Here is an 18,330-nt window from a genome sequence, read left to right as displayed (position 1 = left end):
GGCGGAATGGTGTTTGGCTATGGTTTGATTAAAAAGTTTTATTTATAATATACGAATTAGGCGTTCTGGTCCAGCATTGTCCCGGGTTAAAAAGTTTCAACTGTTGTCCTCCTTGACCAATACCTCTAGTGCCTGGTTCGTCTTTCCACGCTCTTTAGGTGATTCCAGAGCAAAAAAATAAATATCTGATATAAGCGGGACCACAAATGGATAATAAGGTAGAGTCAAAGACACTAGAATTCTAGTGTCTTTGGTAGAGTAGAGTAGAGTTTCCAAGGCTGATTTTCTGTAATCCGACCCTCAACTCAGAGATGTCGTGAGGCCGTCTAATTCGCAAGTTTCAAGTGACGTCAGAGCAACAAGACGCTTTGAGATGAAACCAGAGAGAAAGCTATAGTCGAGTTCCCCGACTATCAGATACCCGTTACTCAGCTAGTGTGAATGCGAACGCGAAATTTCATCATTTTTCTGGGATATCGATAGATATTGGGGAATAAAATGAGAACAAATTTAAAAAATTTTCTAAAGTGTGGGCGTGACAGGTTCGTTGGCTTTAGGGCGTTAGAGCGGGCGTTGTAAAATTTCTTTTCGCTAATCGATATAAATTTACAATAGTATATAAAAATTTAAATTTACAAAATATATGAAAAAATTTCTAAAAATGTTTCAAAAGTGTGGGCGTGTCAGTTTTGTGCGGTTTGTGGACGTTAGAGTGGGCGTGGCAACATGTGTCTTTGTCTCTAGAATCTGTATACATAATCTCAACTTTCTAGCTTTTATAGTTTCTGATATCTCGACGTTCATACGGACATGGCTAGCTTGACTCGGTATTGATCCTGATCAAGAATATATATATTGATTGGAAACGCTTTCTTCTGCCTGTTAAATATTTTTCAACGAACAAACTATACCCTTTTACTCTACGAGTAATGAATACCAAAAACACTTAAATTACCCTTCTACCGCCTTCAAGCCGTCAATAACTGCCATGCTCACACTTTAAAACAATTTTTTAGACTTTCGGATCTCTTGTTTTCTTCGTTTTATTATTGTCTGCCCAATTTCTGTCGATATGTCTCACGCCCACTCTTACACCTACAAACCTTAATAAGTTTTCAAGCCCACGACTGTTTTTAATTTCTACCGCAACGCCAACAAAATTTTAAAATATTTTCCTAGAGAATCCCACTAGCTCTTATATATCTAGTATATCTTTCAAGATCATGAAGGATAGTGGAAAACTGAATTTTATGTATATTAGAAACTCGTACTTTTTCTCAAAAATGTGCTTTGTCGAATCGAGGAAATTATGAAAAAGTCAATTTGTAAAATACAAGTTTAAAAACTATAAAGTAAACATGGAAAATTACTTTCTGATGAATCGTCACGTGAACTACTATCGATCAACTGGTTCCGACTATCAAAAATATCGAGAATTGTCCCAGCTCTAGGGTCGCTGCAGCACCTCGCTCTTTCCTGTCGAAACGCCGTTGAAAGGCGTAGTGTTTTTTTGGTCCGCGAGAAAATCTCCAAACATCCAAAATGGTAGGTGCCCAATGTCCGTAATAATAACCCCATATTAACAGTAAAGGCCTAGAGGCGACCTGCACTAATATCTTTAATGCCCAGTGCAAAAAGTGCAGACGTGTCGACCATTACTTGGTGAAATTATGTGTCCACATATTTTCACGTTTGCTTGTTGTGTGTGTGTGTGTGTGCTTGGTGGTGAAATGCAAGACAAAGACTAGGAATGACGTATGCAATTTTCTTTTGAAATTTGGCTAGGATGTGATCCAGCTTGGTGCATGTTGTGAAATACCTAAGAAAGCCGTACATTGCTATTATCTATCTATTATTGCTACTATTATAAATATTATCGATGCTGTAGCTCGCGAGGGAGTGATTTGTGGGTATTTGTTCTTATCTAACCTCAAAGACCTTTCCACGACTGTAAAGCCTTAGTCTCGGTATGGACGCCATTTTCAAATCAGCACATGTGTATAGATCAAGTGGAAACTCGTTATAATATGTACATAACGATGCCTTATTTATTTTATAGGTCAACTTCACCGTCGACGAAATCCGTGGCCTTATGGACAAGAAGCGGAACATCCGCAATATGTCTGTGATTGCCCACGTAGACCACGGCAAGTCCACCCTGACCGATTCCCTTGTGTCAAAGGCTGGTATCATTGCCGGAGCCAAGGCTGGTGAGACTCGTTTCACCGACACCCGCAAGGATGAGCAGGAGCGCTGCATTACCATCAAGTCGACGTAAGACCAGTGACGTTCCAGCACCCTTGCCTTTTTTAATCCGCCTTTCCATATTGCAGTGCCATTTCCATGTACTTTGAGGTGGAGGAAAAGGATCTGGTGTTCATTACTCACCCCGATCAGCGCGAGAAGGAGTGCAAGGGTTTCCTGATCAACTTGATCGACTCGCCCGGTCACGTTGACTTCTCCTCGGAGGTGACTGCCGCCCTTCGTGTAACCGACGGTGCCCTCGTTGTGGTAGACTGCGTTTCCGGAGTGTGTGTTCAGACCGAAACCGTGCTGCGTCAGGCCATCGCTGAGCGTATTAAGCCCATCCTATTCATGAACAAAATGGACCGCGCTCTGCTTGAGCTGCAACTAGATGCTGAGGAGCTGTACCAGACCTTCCAGCGCATCGTCGAGAACGTGAACGTTATTATTGCCACCTATAACGATGATGGAGGCCCGATGGGTGAGGTTCGCGTGGATCCCTCTAAGGGATCAGTGGGCTTCGGTTCTGGGCTTCACGGATGGGCGTTCACCCTCAAGCAGTTCTCTGAGATGTACTCCGAGAAGTTTAAGATTGATGTTGTCAAGCTAATGAACCGGTGAGTTATATTTCAAAGTTTTTTTTTTAAATGTATTCAAACTTCTACCACAAAACGTGTGGCGCTGAGCGGTCGGCTTCTTGAAAGACATCTCCGCAAGGAAAGTCCTTTAAGAGTCTCTCGTGCTGAGGGCGCCACAAGTGGACCATAAATAGAAGAAGATTAAACTTTTGGATGCTGTTTAAACGCTGACTTGGGACCGCTTTCCTAATGTTCTAACGAGTCATGTTAAGGCAGTTACCTTACACTAATTGTTTTTAATTTGTAAACAGAATCTTTTATTTTTCTCATCATTTCCTTATATATTTGAAATCAATTGTTGTTTGGCCTCATATTATACAACATCGATATATTTGGACGTCATTTTTGCTTAACTTCAAAATTTATAAATTAATTATGCAACAAAGCATAAGCATTTCTTTAAGTAGTTAATAATAGTACTTAATATGAAACATCCGAAGGTACAATTAATCGTTAAACTTCTTTTTCACAGATTGTGGGGTGAAAACTTCTTTAACGCCAAGACCAAGAAATGGCAGAAACAGAAGGAGGCTGACAACAAACGCTCGTTCTGCATGTACATCCTGGACCCCATCTACAAGGTGTTCGATGCGATCATGAATTACAAAAAGGAGGAAATAGGTACCTTGCTCGAGAAAATCGGTGTGACCCTGAAGCATGAAGACAAGGACAAAGATGGCAAAGCTCTGCTGAAGACTGTGATGCGCACCTGGCTGCCAGCCGGCGAGGCTTTACTTCAGATGATTGCTATTCATTTGCCGTCGCCAGTGGTTGCCCAGAAGTACCGCATGGAGATGCTGTACGAAGGTCCCCATGACGATGAGGCCGCTCTCGCCGTTAAGTCTTGCGATCCTGATGGTCCTCTAATGATGTACATTTCTAAAATGGTACCCACCTCTGACAAGGGTCGCTTCTATGCTTTCGGTCGTGTGTTCGCCGGTAAGGTGGCCACTGGGCAAAAGTGCCGCATCATGGGCCCCAACTATACCCCTGGCAAGAAGGAGGACTTATATGAGAAGGCAATTCAGCGCACAATTCTCATGATGGGTCGTTACGTCGAGGCCATCGAGGATGTTCCCTCTGGCAACATTTGTGGTCTGGTCGGTGTTGATCAGTTCTTGGTTAAGACCGGTACCATTACCACCTTCAAGGACGCCCACAACATGAAGGTTTGCAGCGTTTTTTCTTCTTTTTTAGGTAGCATACAACTTTATTGATTTTTAAATTTTTTTCGTTTTTAGGTCATGAAGTTCTCCGTGTCCCCTGTGGTGCGAGTGGCTGTGGAGCCAAAGAACCCCGCCGACTTGCCTAAGCTAGTGGAGGGCTTGAAGCGTTTGGCTAAGTCCGATCCTATGGTGCAGTGTATCATCGAGGAGTCCGGCGAGCATATCATTGCCGGTGCCGGTGAGCTGCATTTGGAGATCTGCCTTAAGGATCTAGAGGAAGACCACGCTTGTATCCCATTGAAGAAGTCTGATCCAGTCGTCTCCTACCGTGAGACTGTGTCGGAGGAGTCCGACCAGATGTGTCTGTCCAAGTCGCCCAACAAGCACAACCGTCTGCTGATGAAAGCCCTACCTATGCCCGACGGTCTTCCCGAGGACATTGATAACGGCGATGTGAGTTCCAAGGATGAGTTCAAGGCTCGTGCCCGTTATCTGTCTGAGAAGTACGACTACGATGTGACTGAGGCCCGTAAGATCTGGTGCTTCGGCCCCGACGGAACCGGCCCGAACTTCATCCTCGACTGTACCAAGTCCGTGCAGTACCTTAACGAAATCAAGGACTCTGTTGTCGCTGGATTCCAATGGGCCTCAAAGGAGGGTATTTTAGCCGACGAAAACTTGCGCGGAGTACGTTTCAACATCTACGATGTGACGCTTCACGCTGATGCCATCCATCGTGGTGGTGGCCAGATCATTCCAACCACTCGTCGTTGTCTGTACGCCGCCGCAATAACCGCCAAGCCGCGCCTGATGGAGCCTGTCTACCTGTGCGAGATCCAGTGCCCCGAGGTTGCTGTAGGAGGAATATACGGTGTGCTCAACAGGCGACGTGGCCATGTTTTCGAGGAAAACCAGGTTGTGGGTACTCCCATGTTCGTTGTGAAGGCATACCTGCCCGTCAACGAATCATTCGGTTTCACCGCCGATCTGCGCTCTAATACCGGAGGACAGGCCTTCCCTCAGTGTGTTTTCGATCATTGGCAGGTGTTGCCTGGCGATCCGAGCGAGCCCTCAAGCAAACCCTATGCCATCGTCCAGGATACTCGTAAGCGCAAGGGTCTTAAGGAAGGACTGCCCGATCTATCCCAGTACTTGGACAAGTTGTAAAGCACCACCACTTGATCCCCTACAACATCCATGTGCTGGCTGGCTGAGCGGAAAATATAGAAAAATATGGAGTGACCGAACATCTTTATTCGACAAGGCACTTGAAACATCGCCTTCGGCCAGTGTTTTAATAAAATAAAAACAATAACAATACAAATTTCGATGATTATTAATTGTATAACATTAAATCAAGAATAAATCAAGTAAATGATTAAATCTGGTTTACATAAACCAGAGGGCCGCTGTGTGACTGAAATGAGAATAGATTTTGGTTGAATTCTGCTCGATTGTGTCCTTTCCATACATTAAAGTGATTTGTCAGTGACCATACCATATACACTGGAATATATGAATAAAAGACTCATATTTTAATTTTTATTACTTAATATGTCCTCCATTTGTGAAAATAACGCCGTCAGCCGTTCCTACCGCACCGGTTTGGGTTGGAGTCCTTGCTAAGCAATATCGCCGTCGAAGTAAAATGATTATGAAATCGATATCCGATAGCCCAACACATTTGCAGAAAGTCAAGTTCTAGAAATTTAGTTTTTAAGTTTTTTTCTGCGCTGATCTATCTATTTATTTGCTATATTTTTGCTTATAGAAACACTTCTGTTGAAAGAAACAATTCTTAAAAAAAAAGTCAACGATTTATGCTGCACGTGTCGAAAGATATCGATACAACATTTTGGTACATTTCTGATATCCCTAGATTTGCGAACGTTTCTCTGTTATAAACAAAAGTTTGCTTTCGTGTTGTCGGAAAGTCAGAGATAAGTAGGTTCCCTGGTCTCTAGCATGGGCATTTTCATATGTGTTTGAGAAAAATCCCATTGCAAAATACGAATACTCCCAGACATAACCGTCCAAAGCCGATGGTGTCGTTGCGTTGAGGGTCGCCGCGGCATCTACCATTTGTGGCCTCCCTGCCCCCTACGCTTTAAGTAATCTATTCTAGCAGCTTTTCGCTTCGAAAGACTCCTTGTGAGCCGACAGCAGAAGCTTACGAACAACCCCGGGCAGTCAAAAAAGTCGGTTCGGCTGTTAGTGCATGTGCCTGCATTCGAAAAAATCGATGCCAGACTGCAGAAACTTCATTGAAAACGAAAAGAAGTGAGAAGATGAAAGCCGACAGCAGTAAGTATTACTGCTAGACGGTGCGGCCCGCGCTTGTGTGCGTATATGGATGTATAGTTACTGTAAGCGTTAGACATTAACTGATAACACAGGAAATGAATTTTTCCCATTATACACTATTGACGCAAATTTGTATACAAGCGCATACTGTGTACGTCGAGTATGACTTTTGAGTTGCTGTTGCAAATGGTTTTCAATTGACCAAGGCGAACAAACGTGTTTTTACATGTACATATGTATGTATGTATACATGTAGCCAAGCGTACAAGGTGTGTGTGTGGGTGGAGGTTGACGAGAATGCGTTGTGAGTGCGCCTGACTTGGACCCACACTCAAACTTTTCGCCTATACCCCAAAGTGTATAGAAAATATGAATGAAGATAAGGCAGAGTGCGAATAGTGAGCTTCTACACTCTTCTCTCCCGAGTTGATGTTATCCCGTTCTCCTCGCAGCACTTCATTCTCAAAATCATTCTTCGTGAAAAATCAATGCATAAAAACGTCTCGGTGAACAGTTTTTAATTGACCGGAGTTGCGCGTGTGTTTACCTTTTTGTTGTAAATTCCATATACATTTGTAAATAAGATAATAATTTTTGTGAAAGGATGAAAAATGTTTAAATGTGCGGCATACAATGACAATGTACTTACTTTTATATTTACACATTCATATGTACGTCTGGTGCTAAAATTGCAAAAAAATATATTGGAACAATTTTGATATAAAAACTAGATTGGGCACAGGAAAATTCTATTTTTATGCATACATGCATTTTCAAGCAACCCACTGAGATATTTACATATGTAGAATGATTTATGGTAGGGTACTTATGTTCTCAAAAACCTTCCTGTTAAAATTATACATTTTATGCTCATCGTGACTATACAATTTAACCTTGGCAGATTATGTGCAAAAATATATCTATAACCTTCTAACCCTTACATGGACATACATATTTAAATAACTAAACAAGTAATAGCGGCATTCGTAAAAAAAATCATTGTTTAATCAGACATTGTTTAATCCTTGCAGGCAAACCTAAAAATGAAGAATTTAAGGACATAGAATTAAAACAGCGAGAAGGTAGAGCAAAACCTCCAATCACTTTCACTCATTGCATAGATGAACATTAAAATTGCCGCTAATAAAGCAGCGTCGCTAACTGGGAAATTCTAGTCATCAAAATATCCGACATTAACAAAGAAGCCACTGCCGAGTAGGTCTACCGTCGATGGTTCAATGAGCATCTCATAATGGCAGCGGCACATGAATCGACTAAAGCACGCGATTCGACCAACGTCGAGACTGAGCGGACGTTTCATCTGGAGGCAGGGCAATCCTATGATACAATGGCAGAATCTCATCGCGCATTCCATTCCCTGGAATTGGAGACGGGAGCGGAGGTAGCCCTAGAATTAGATGCTGCTGTTGAAGCTAACCAAAAAGGACAAAAGTATGTGAAACAAATTTTATACGATCTTGCTGAGCAATTATGATTTTAAAACTTGATCAATGAAGAGAGCTAGTTTATGAAGAAATCCGAGTTGTATGCTGTAAACCAATGAAATGCAATTGATAAGGCTTAATGTTCTTGCTTTTAACCTGAGTAACCTAAAAGCTTTCCGCCAGAGGCGCCACAACCTACTGAATTTACCCAAGTCCGTATGTCCGTGTCAGATTTTGTGAACTATTAAAGCTACACAGCTAGTACTAGCATGCATTTTCTTGTAATGGGTGAACAGCATTAGTTTTGAAACATTGTCTATACTCACCCAAAGGCCCACAAGTCAGTGTCAATTAAACAATAAAGCCGTTATAAGCGTGAAATTAAATAACTATTTCTATGCAGCGATAATCAACTGCAGTCGTTGGAACCCATTTCCTTGGATGACATACCTGAGCCAATAAAAGTCCTCGATGAGATTATTTCGGAATTTGAGGAGGCAGCAACGAAACCAGTGGCCTTGAACTGCAATAGTGGCGAGAATCAGTCTGAGGACGATGGCTACATGAGCCTAAGTCGCAAAAAGTAAGTAACAGAGTAGTTCATTAGTGCCAACATAAAAACACATTTAATTTTGTAGTGTCAAATTAGAAATGTCGGTTTTCTGGAATAGGTTTATATTTTAGTAAATATTATAACAACTATAAATACCATTCAATGCCACTTATTTAAAAATCTCAAGTGGGTTCCGGAAAAATGTACCTTTTAAATCTTAGATCTGTGCTGAAGTAAAATAAAACGGACACGACTTAGCACAGCTCATAATCATCATAGTGATGATTATTAATTAATTAATTTTATTATCGATAAAAGGGTATAATAGATTCGTTAAAAAGTACATATGCAACAGGTAGAAAAAAACCGTTTCCAATATATGTATATATATAATATATGTATATATATAATATATGTATATATATAATATATGTATATATATAATATATGTATATATATAATATATGTATATATATAATATATGTATATATATAATATATGTATATATATAATATATGTATATATATAATATATGTATATATATAATATATGTATATATATAATATATGTATATATATAATATATATACATATATATACATATATTCTTGATCAGGATCAATAGCCGATCGACTATAGCGTTATCTTTTGTTTTTTTTTGTTTTATAGCCTTGTCCGTCAGTCTGTCCGTCGCTGAGATCTCGGCATGTAGAAGAGAGCGAATTTTGAAATGCTGTGATCGTGTTAATAAAATCTGTTGTGCCTATTTTAATGATAAAAATCACTAGTCTGTGGCACCGTATATTTTTTTTCCAAAAATATTATTTTTTTGGTTATTTAAGTAATTTACCACTTATTGCGTTTTCTAAAAAATTCTTAACTTTGACATAACAGCATGTCCAAAAAGGATTCCGAAGATGTACCCCAAACACCCAGCACAGACACTGTGCCCGAGGGAAGTTTCAATGAAGTGGATGGCACGGCTGAGAATCTAACTAAATTATCTGAGGTTGTACACGAACAGGAAACTACATCGCCTCTCATTCAGACAACGCTGGTGAGTCTAAGAAAGCTCCGCTGCTTGCAACGCAGCGAATTGGATACCAATTAACTCACCGCTAAACCTTTTGCTACCATTACTCCAGCCAAAGGCTCGGGGATCTAGCTCGACTCCTGCCGTAAACTCAAACTACTCCAGTTTACCGTGCTGTGGTGCCAGGGCTTCAAATTTGGGTGGAGCTTCTACTGCCAATTCCTCAAGTCGATTGTCAGCCATTAGGCACCCAGGCAGCTGCAACGAGGGTCGCAACGCACTGGGCATCGACATTAGCGCTGTGCATAACGCTGTTCTCCGTGGTAATTTGGCGAAGCTGCCGGAACCATTCGTCAACGAACATCCAGTGACGATTTACCCAGGTCCCTCTTCCAAGGCAGCCATGGGGGAGGGAGCTCGCTGCAAGCGGCTACTCAGCTCTGTCGAAAAGCACAAAGAGGTGTGCCACATGTTGAATCCACTATCCAGCGGGTCAAACTCTTCGTCCGGGGAGGCTTCGCCTGCTGCGTCTCACGTCAATGTCGCGACATCAAAAGCTGCTGCCAGGGATGAGGAATATTCCGAAGATTCGCTGGAGGAGTCAACCATCTCTACTGAACTTACACCCGTTAAACAGAACGGAGTTGCCTGGGAGATTCACTTTAAAAGCAACAAGAAGAAATCCAGTGGCCTTAAAAATACGTCTGCTTCTAAAACGGTATAACAAATAATTTTTACCAAAGTTCATATCAGGACTTTTGTATGTTGCAGGTGCGATCGTTAATAGTTTTTAACATCGTTAAAGTATTTTTGGTTAGGCAAAAATACCGTATCCCTTGTTAAAGCTATTCCGAACGTAAAAGTTTATGCTTTCAAAAGCGCGTTATAAAATGTTTGCAAAATGGACGTCTTCAGGAATTGCAGACTGCATTGCAGTCGATCTATCCACGCAAATCCGTCTGTTAGTCTGCCCATATGAACGGCGAATGTTTATAAAAAGCGTGCATATTTTATTGCGTCTAATTGGTAAATGCTTGCTTCAAGATATACTCTTTTGGTCACAAACCGTCCGAAACTGTCATGACTACACTTTTAAAAATTTATTTTATTGTACTTCATTAGTTCTCAATTAGATTTCCGTCGGCTTGCTAAAATCATTTACTTTGGCAAATGATGTAAGCCCTTCATGGTGGCGTTCGAGGCCAATCTAAGAAAAACATTCGCTTTTCTACTTGCATATCTCCGCCGCTTTACCGGTGCAGCGGGTATCTGATATTCGAAGATCTCGACTATAACGTTCTGTCTTGATTTAAATACGAGTTCCTATCAGTTAACTAATTTACCATTTTAACATTTATATAAACAGAAAACCCACAATTTAGACGGCAGTTCCATTTACAACGAAAGAAGCATGCTGGGCAAAGGGACTTTTATTATCCGTCGCTCCACAGCCAAAAATCCGCCTCGTGTCACAGATGTATTTTGTATGCCAAAGCCACCACGTTCCTCGTTGGCCGAGGGAGTCGAGACCAAAGTGGGAGCCGGGGCGATCAGTAATGAGTTCTACACAAGCGATAGCGAGCAAAGCGATGCCACTCCCCTACCACTACCGCTGCCACCAGCTTCATCTGAGATAAACTTCGTGTACAAGGAGTCTGAGGCTAATGCGGAGCATACACGCCGGGGATTGGAGATGGTCGCCGCACACCGAGCTATCTTATCTCTTGATATCGAGTCACCAGAACAACTTCGCTATTGTAAGCCTGCGAAGAGCAAGACGGCGATGCTAACGGAAAAGCGCCTGAGTGCCGAGTCCATGCCGGACAACACATCCAGCAGCGAAGAGTTTGACGAGGCGCGTCTGAACGGAAGCGGCAGCTACGAGTTGTATGGGTACAACGGTGAGTAAAAGAAAAATCATTATTTTGTTCTCTTCATTAATAATATCAAAATTAAATTCTATCGAAATTGCTCACTTTTACACACACTTTTTTCAATGTAGATCAGCGAGCTTCCAACGCAACCACTCCGCATACAGATTTGGCCCCAACTCTGGAGGAGGACGAAGAACTTTCAGATTTAAGCTATGGGTGTGCTCCACTGATGCAAATAGAGCATAACATCAGTGCTTTGTTGCGTGGAGACATTCCAATTATCGGGCAACCGGCTGAGAACAAAGGAGGAGGACTTACTGGTGCCGCAACGACAGCTGCCGAGCTGCATGCAAAGCGGGTGCTGGAATTTCGACACGGCGTTCACAAGTCTGAAAGCGCCAAGGAGATGCTGCTGTCACAGATGCCCAGTTTGGGCCCACTGCCACCATCGCCGCCGAGTTCCAACCCGGATTTATTTGACTACGATGCTCCTCTTCCACCGTCACCAGTGGAGCCGCGAAAGCAGCTAGAGCTCCCGGTAGTGCCGAATGCCCCTTCCGCGAATCGGGGCACTACCGTAGTGGAGGTGCATGCCACCGCCTCTGGTACGGCGGTGAACAGTAGCAACAGCAACACTCGCCGAAGTCGGGACAATATCGCCTCTGCGCGTCACTTTACCGACGAGCTGCCACCGCCCCCAGCGCTATCCCACCAATCGGCCATCTTATTAGAGGGCAACGGCGGACCTCCTATGGTCCCCCCACATCGAGGGACTGGAGGTCATTCGGCGAATACAATGAAATCCTGGAGTATCGACTCGCAATACCGCAAGAAATCGCCAAAACTATTTGGCCACTATAGCAGCGGTGGCAGTGGGATAACCACACCCACTGGTCTGGGACCGATTCCTCCACTGCCACCTCCGCATTTCGACGGAATGGCAGGTGGATCTGGGTCCTACCATCGTCGTTATATTAACTACGGCACCAAGCGGAACCTAAAGCAGTCGCCGCGCGAAGAGCATCGCCTGCAAACCTCATGCAGTCTTCCTGAAACGCCCATTTTTGCCAGAGGGTAAGTAGTTACATACAAGTTAAATAAGACATAAAATAATAACAATGTACCGGCAGCTGTGACATACCTCGTACCCCATATCGACGCCAAAATGAGCCCCTGCCTGTGGTCAGCGGCTCCCGCACAGCGCCCAGATCGAGCACATCGAACAGCATCAGCATGGGCGCTTCAATTTTGGGTATTGGAGGCAAGTAATATGGTAGATTTTAGAAGTATGCTCATAAATGATCGATTAACTAACGCCCAAATTAAAGAATTCTTAAAAAGAGTAACAATTAGCGACATTATATAACTCACACATATTTTAAAAGGTTCATAAATAAATCGACCATTTATGAGCATACTTCTTATGTTATTTAAGGTTAAAAAATGTTTTGAAGTGTCAAGGAAAATCAATTTATTTTTTTAATACAAAATTAAATTACATAAAAGGGCCAAAATAGCAAAGGTTTAGCAAAAAGGAAAAACAATTGTTCTTTTTCTGCGCCACCTTCAAGCTTTCTAGTATATATACATCCAATTAATATTACGATTTCCTTAACAATTATGCCAAATTACAAAAGTAGAACATCAGGCCACACAAAATTGTACTTTAGACACCAAATTTCCTGCCAATACCTATAAGCTTTTTCCTACAAATCTAAAACTACTCTTACCACTTTATGTAAACGAAAACCATACATTTAATCAGGAGTAAAACGTACCCCTTATTTTAAGCTGTGATGCAGCGCAAGAATCAGGTCATTGCGGGTTCATTAAATTGAATTTTCTATAATTGCTTTCTGTGCGAACACTTTACATATATGTAAATTTGGTCAAATGAAAGCAAAAGGTCTACTGAGCCAGTCGCAAGAAGTTTGTAACAAGCAGAACCAACAAAAACACTATTTTACTCTACTCAGGCACATCACGTCACTAGTTCACAACGTGAGCTGCTTTTAAAAAATCATATGAATGGCTGGGTTATTGCTGATTGGACAACACCTAGAACCATATAGTTTCTTAAAGATGCAAATTCGTACTCCTACCAGGAAAAGACTTTTGGTAAAGTTTTAAGCACATAGCTTTAAAACTGGTAGACTAGTTATACTCGATACACGTGGAGTAAAGGCTAGTTGACTACAATCGTTGAAAAGTATGTAACAAGAAGAAGGAAGCGTTTCGGAACATATAAAGTATATGTATTCTTAATCGGAATTGATAGCCAAGTCGAACTGGGCATGTCCGTCTGTCTGTCCATATGAACGTCGAGATCTCAGGAACTAAAAAAGCTAAAAGACATAGAAGCAGCGCAAGTTTGTTGACCCATTTAGACACACCCAAAACTGCAACGACACTCTTTTGAAAGTTATTTATTTTTTTGGATTAATTGGATTGGGTTGGTTGTCTAGCCAAGATCTATCGATATGCCGAAAACATTTTTTCCACTCCCACTCTGACCCCTAAAAACCGCCCAATTCTATCCCGCACACACCTTTGAGCATTACTCTAAATTCTATTGCCCTCAATGGAATATCGGTATTCCTGAAAAATGTTGAAAATTCTCAGAACTCGACTATATAACGCAAAAACCCTTACCATGTCAAAAATTGATAAAGAGGATCCTTTTTTACATACGCCATTCTCAAACATAAATTCTGTAGAATAGAAAAGAGATTTCATAACAGGAAAACTGTCAAAAAATACATCCCAGCCCCTACAACGCCACCGTAAGCTGATAAGAGCACAACATCCTACATCTGCTAACAACATTTTATTCACAAATAAAAATATGTTCATTCAAAAAATGCAACTGGCCTTTAATCTAAAAATAGTTGGTATCAGGAAGTTTTGCATGTTGATGCTGCTTTTGTCAATTGTTATAACCGTTGCTCGTAGACTAAATAGGGTATACTAGATTCGTTGAAAAGTATGTAATATGTAAATGAAAGCGATTCCGACCATATAAAGTATATATATTCTTGATCAGGATCAATAGCCTGAGATCTCAGGAATTAAAACAGCTAGAAAGTTGATATGAATCACGCAGATTCCAGAGACGTTAACACAGCGCAAGTTTTCTTGTTCATTATGCTACGCCCACTCTACAATCCATAACACTTCCAAAACTGCCAGAACCACACTTTTTGAAAGTGTTCCGATATATTTTAATGTTATTGATTGTCTTGCTAATTTCTATCGGTATTACAAAATTTTATTTTGTTTGCCACACTCCGTCTAACGCCAACAAACCGCCCAAAAAGTCAGGTCACCGCATGATATTTCCTCTACTCAAAACGCCTAAAGGTACCGCTCTCACAAAAAAACAACGGTTTCCGTTTTTTTTTTTTTAATTTTAATAGTTATTGTTTAAATTGATATGCCAAACACTGCAACTTTACAAAATATTTAGATTTTTTGGATTTTACTATTTTCCTGCCAATATTTCTATTTATATGCTATAAAAATTTAAAATTTCTTCTTAGTCATTCTACAGTAAGATGCTTATGAGTTTTATAAGTTGGAGGCCTTGGATGGATGATTGTAACTCACATTACTAAAACTTTATATATATATTTATTCATTTGCTTTATATAAATAGTGGTAGATTTTAAAAGCATCAATTTTAAATGTAACACATATTATAGGTTTTCATTTACCGCATTGGCGTTAAAAATGTGAAAAATTGATTTAACCAACTTTGACCACCGTCAGCTTCAGACCACTTTGGCTTCAATTTAAATTTAATTTTTTCATTTTACACAGTGCACTATGGGTAAAAAGCCGGAAATTTTGGTATTAATTACAATTTTAAAGATAGCGTCTTGATTTTTTTATATTTATAATTAGGATTTAAATAGAATTTCGGTTTTTGTTTATTATTTGATCTGATCTTCATCTCCGCCCACAAAAAAAATCCTTGAAAAATGTATTTATATACAAATGAAAGCGGTTTTAAAGGGAGATGGATGGGGGCGAAGGAGGTGTGGATATTAATATGTCTGTGGTTCAACCGGTGGATCCGGAGGTGTCTTCCCTGGGGGATTGGCGTGGGAGCGAAGTAAGGACACAAGATGCCAAAACCACTATTATGAGATAAAAGTCAATATTTTTTTTTATTGCTTTTCTTCAACTTCCTCCTCTAAAAATATATTAAGGCAATTGAATTCGTCTTCCACTTCCACTTCTTCTTTTTCATTATTAGAATGATAACTTGATTTATAAAGTTCTGCATTCGGATTTTGAAGATTGTCGATTACTTCACAATTAATGAACAATTCGTTGTGTCTGAGCAAACGTCTAAAACTTCCTCTTGCATTACAAGTATGCGGCCAGCTGTTTAATCTAGCAAGTCTTGCAACGATACTTCTGCCATTGTTTCAGAAATTTTAAGTTCGGATGGCCTGTATTTCAATTTTGCTTCTGCTTCTTTTGAATAAGGAGGGAAAATATCGCACCCTTGCTGCTCATTGAGCGCTTTTATATTATTATATTGCTGCTTTGTAAATCAATTTTCAATTAAGAAAGCTAAAGCATTATCAGCTCTTATTTTAATAGGATGATTTGTCTCAATTTTCTTTTTTATATCATGTATGTTTTCACTGCTTATGCTTTTTTTTTTTAATACAAAGGCCGTTTCTGCCTGCTTCGTTTTCTTTGCGGAAATTAAAGCAGCATGTACGAAAAGTGGTGTTGAATGCCCTTGTTCTGCAGCCAGGTTATATGCTAATTTTCTTTTAGTCACAAAGTTATCTTCTATATTTTCCAAAATATAACTGTTAACAGCGTCTGCATCGTGTTTGGGGCAAAAAACATTAATTTTTTGATTTCACATATATATATATCTGAAATATATATAAATATATATTAAAAACATACAACTTTAACTTTGGTGCTTCGTTGTAAAGTAATATTCCACAGAACACTAGACCGTTTGTTAGTAAACAATGGAAAATACTTACAAGCAATACATTGGACAATTCAGCAAAAACTCACAATTATCGGAAAACACGCATTTACGATTAATTTACATACTCTTACTTGTTTTTTCCATAATTAAAAATATGAAGACAATTTTTGCGCTGCAATATGTTAAACTTTTTCCGCCAATTTTCACAATTCAAAGCACCTCTGAATCAGCTGACTTTGAAAGCGCTCCAAAAATAAACGATAACTCGTAAAAATGTTCTAAAATTATTTTTATGCTATCTTATTACTTAGGAATCAAAAAATGAAAGCAGCATTAAAATATCTATAACAACAGTGTTATTATATTTCATACCCTATCCATAGGTGGTAACTATGGTACAGCCCAAATTTGCCGTCAGCGCTCAATAAATCATGCCTTGGCCTCTAATGAAATGCTTCGCATGACCGGGGCCCCGGCTCGAGGATGGTATCCCAAGCAACGGGGAATGCGACCAGTCTCCACCGAGAACATAGATCGACTGGCTTCCATGCGGGTGTGGGACAATTCGACGGGCATGTCGGGCACCGGACAATCTCGTAAGCCATTAACACTGCCACCAAATCTTACACCTTCCTTCTTGAATAAATCACCCCGCGAGGCTCTACGGCGTGTTACTAGTTTGCTGATAACCAAAAAAAGTGAGTACGTCTGAAGTGAGCGGATTAAATAATAAAGTGATATTCTTGTATCTTTTAGAAAGCAGCAAGGATCGAAAACATAAGACATACTGCGATCAGCTTATGGATGATAACAACAGCAAGCATGTCTATGAATTTGAATCGGGTAAGAGTTCAAAACACATTTCTGAAAAGTACACATGTCATTGAAGTGACGAAACGAAAGGGTTTTCAAATTAGAAGCAAATTGCATAAAATAATTTATAGATTTTTTTTGAAAACGTTACTTAAAAAGTAGATTATTCTAGATTATTAAAGGTTTTGTACAAGGTCCAGGGTCCAACCAATCCACATACGTTTTTTCTGTTTGTAGGAACGTCGAGATCCCATGGACTCAAGAGCTTGTTTATAACGTCTATGCATTAAATTGTTTGCTTCAAAATATTGTCACGCTTACTTGTCGTCCCTAACACTAGATTATAATTAAATATTGTGTTTAAATTTAAATGAAAATTTTGCCTATAAGTGCTACAATAATTAGCGGATACTCGTAGGTAAGGTTCGTGTGCAATTTAAAAACTCCCTCTCCCTAGCAGGTTCTTGATAGTTAGACCACTGAGTTAAGTTTGAATTAAGCGGTAGCATTTACATATATTTGAAAAACTTCAAAAGACCTTAATGTTGATACCAAAGTCTTTTTTCTAGGATCCACCACGGGGAAGGATACCAATCGCAATGACAATGGAGACTCGGGGGCGACCACGAATAACAAACCTAAAAAAAAGGGGCTTTTTAAATCTCTTTGGAAGCGCTCCAAAACTGTCTCCTTAGATCAGTAAAATATCCCCTCTTAGAAGCTTAAACACTGCCCCTTGTTTTATATACACATACATTTGTGTATAGTAGCATCGAAAATTATAATAACCCTGCACTTACATTAACTTTTATCGGGTCGAAAGCTGCCAGTTTATCTTTGCACTCACCCACTCACTCATCTGCTCATTCGATTAGCAAAACGCTTGTGTTCGTTCGCCTTGAAAACATACACAAAATATCGTAATTGCTCATACAGTATTAAGACAATTGAAAAATTCAAATGCACAAAAACCGTGAATCGTAAAGACTGACAATGAAAAAAGCGCTAAGAAAGATTAAATTAAATTTAAAATATGTGAAAGTAAATAAATGAACCTAACAAATACAAACAAGATTTCACTCCTACAAGTTAAAGAAAACACAGTGTAAAGTGAATGTGCGGTCAACACTCAACTTTTAAAATACTATTAAAGCAATTACTGTAGTTATATGGCCAATGATCGAACAACCAAAATCTAACCGAATACACGCAGCATTGTGACGCAACAAGAAATTTAAAAGCACTGCATTAATTTAAACCTATATACATACTCGTATATGTAAGAGCGATATATATAT

General features: G+C 40.0%; 2 protein-coding genes across 6 annotated transcripts; both read left to right on the top strand.

The window, feature by feature from the left end:
* Window positions 1-1,383: 1,383 nt before the first annotated feature.
* LOC6733091 (eukaryotic translation elongation factor 2) lies at window positions 1,384-5,372 on the top strand. Its single transcript, XM_002080132.4, has 5 exons — window positions 1,384-1,545; window positions 2,060-2,274; window positions 2,334-2,861; window positions 3,355-4,051; window positions 4,124-5,372. Exons 1-5 carry the CDS (start codon window positions 1,543-1,545, stop codon window positions 5,213-5,215), a joined length of 2,535 nt encoding a protein of 844 aa, XP_002080168.1. The 5' UTR covers window positions 1,384-1,542; the 3' UTR covers window positions 5,216-5,372.
* A 493-nt stretch (window positions 5,373-5,865) lies between these two features.
* On the top strand, window positions 5,866-18,082 carry LOC6733089. 5 transcript variants are annotated; one of them, XM_039291019.2, is made up of 11 exons: window positions 5,866-5,992; window positions 7,384-7,804; window positions 8,201-8,380; window positions 9,244-9,406; window positions 9,495-10,100; window positions 10,749-11,283; window positions 11,385-12,330; window positions 12,387-12,517; window positions 16,603-16,917; window positions 16,976-17,062; window positions 17,602-18,082. In XM_039291019.2, the coding sequence occupies exons 2-11, from the start codon at window positions 7,605-7,607 to the stop codon at window positions 17,733-17,735; spliced, it is 3,297 nt and encodes a 1,098-aa protein (XP_039146953.1). In that variant the 5' UTR covers window positions 5,866-5,992; window positions 7,384-7,604; the 3' UTR covers window positions 17,736-18,082. The 5 variants fall into 5 exon arrangements, with proteins under 5 accessions (XP_039146953.1, XP_039146949.1, XP_039146950.1 ...); XM_039291015.2 differs by having other exon boundaries at window positions 17,590-18,082; XM_039291016.2 differs by having other exon boundaries at window positions 5,870-6,352; window positions 17,590-18,082.
* The last annotated feature ends 248 nt before the right edge of the window (window positions 18,083-18,330 follow it).

Source organism: Drosophila simulans, chromosome 2L (genome assembly GCF_016746395.2).
Source record: "Drosophila simulans strain w501 chromosome 2L, Prin_Dsim_3.1, whole genome shotgun sequence".
NCBI lineage: Eukaryota > Metazoa > Arthropoda > Insecta > Diptera > Drosophilidae > Drosophila > Drosophila simulans.
This window is presented reverse-complemented; position numbering and strand designations above follow the sequence as displayed.

What these genes read in the sequence shown, in the direction of transcription:
- LOC6733089 (XM_039291015.2), top strand. Translation starts at nt 7,605, where the DNA reads ATGGCAGCGGCACATGAATCGACTAAAGCACGCGATTCGACCAACGTC. An exon ending in ATACGTCTGCTTCTAAAACG is followed by an intron (nt 10,101 to 10,748) that starts GTATAACAAATA and finishes TTATATAAACAG; the next exon opens with AAAACCCACAATTTAGACGG. An exon ending in TTCAATTTTGGGTATTGGAG is followed by an intron (nt 12,518 to 16,602) that starts GCAAGTAATATG and finishes CCCTATCCATAG; the next exon opens with GTGGTAACTATGGTACAGCC.
- LOC6733091 (XM_002080132.4), top strand. An exon ending in TGCATTACCATCAAGTCGAC is followed by an intron (nt 2,275 to 2,333) that starts GTAAGACCAGTG and finishes TCCATATTGCAG; the next exon opens with TGCCATTTCCATGTACTTTG. An exon ending in GTTGTCAAGCTAATGAACCG is followed by an intron (nt 2,862 to 3,354) that starts GTGAGTTATATT and finishes TCTTTTTCACAG; the next exon opens with ATTGTGGGGTGAAAACTTCT.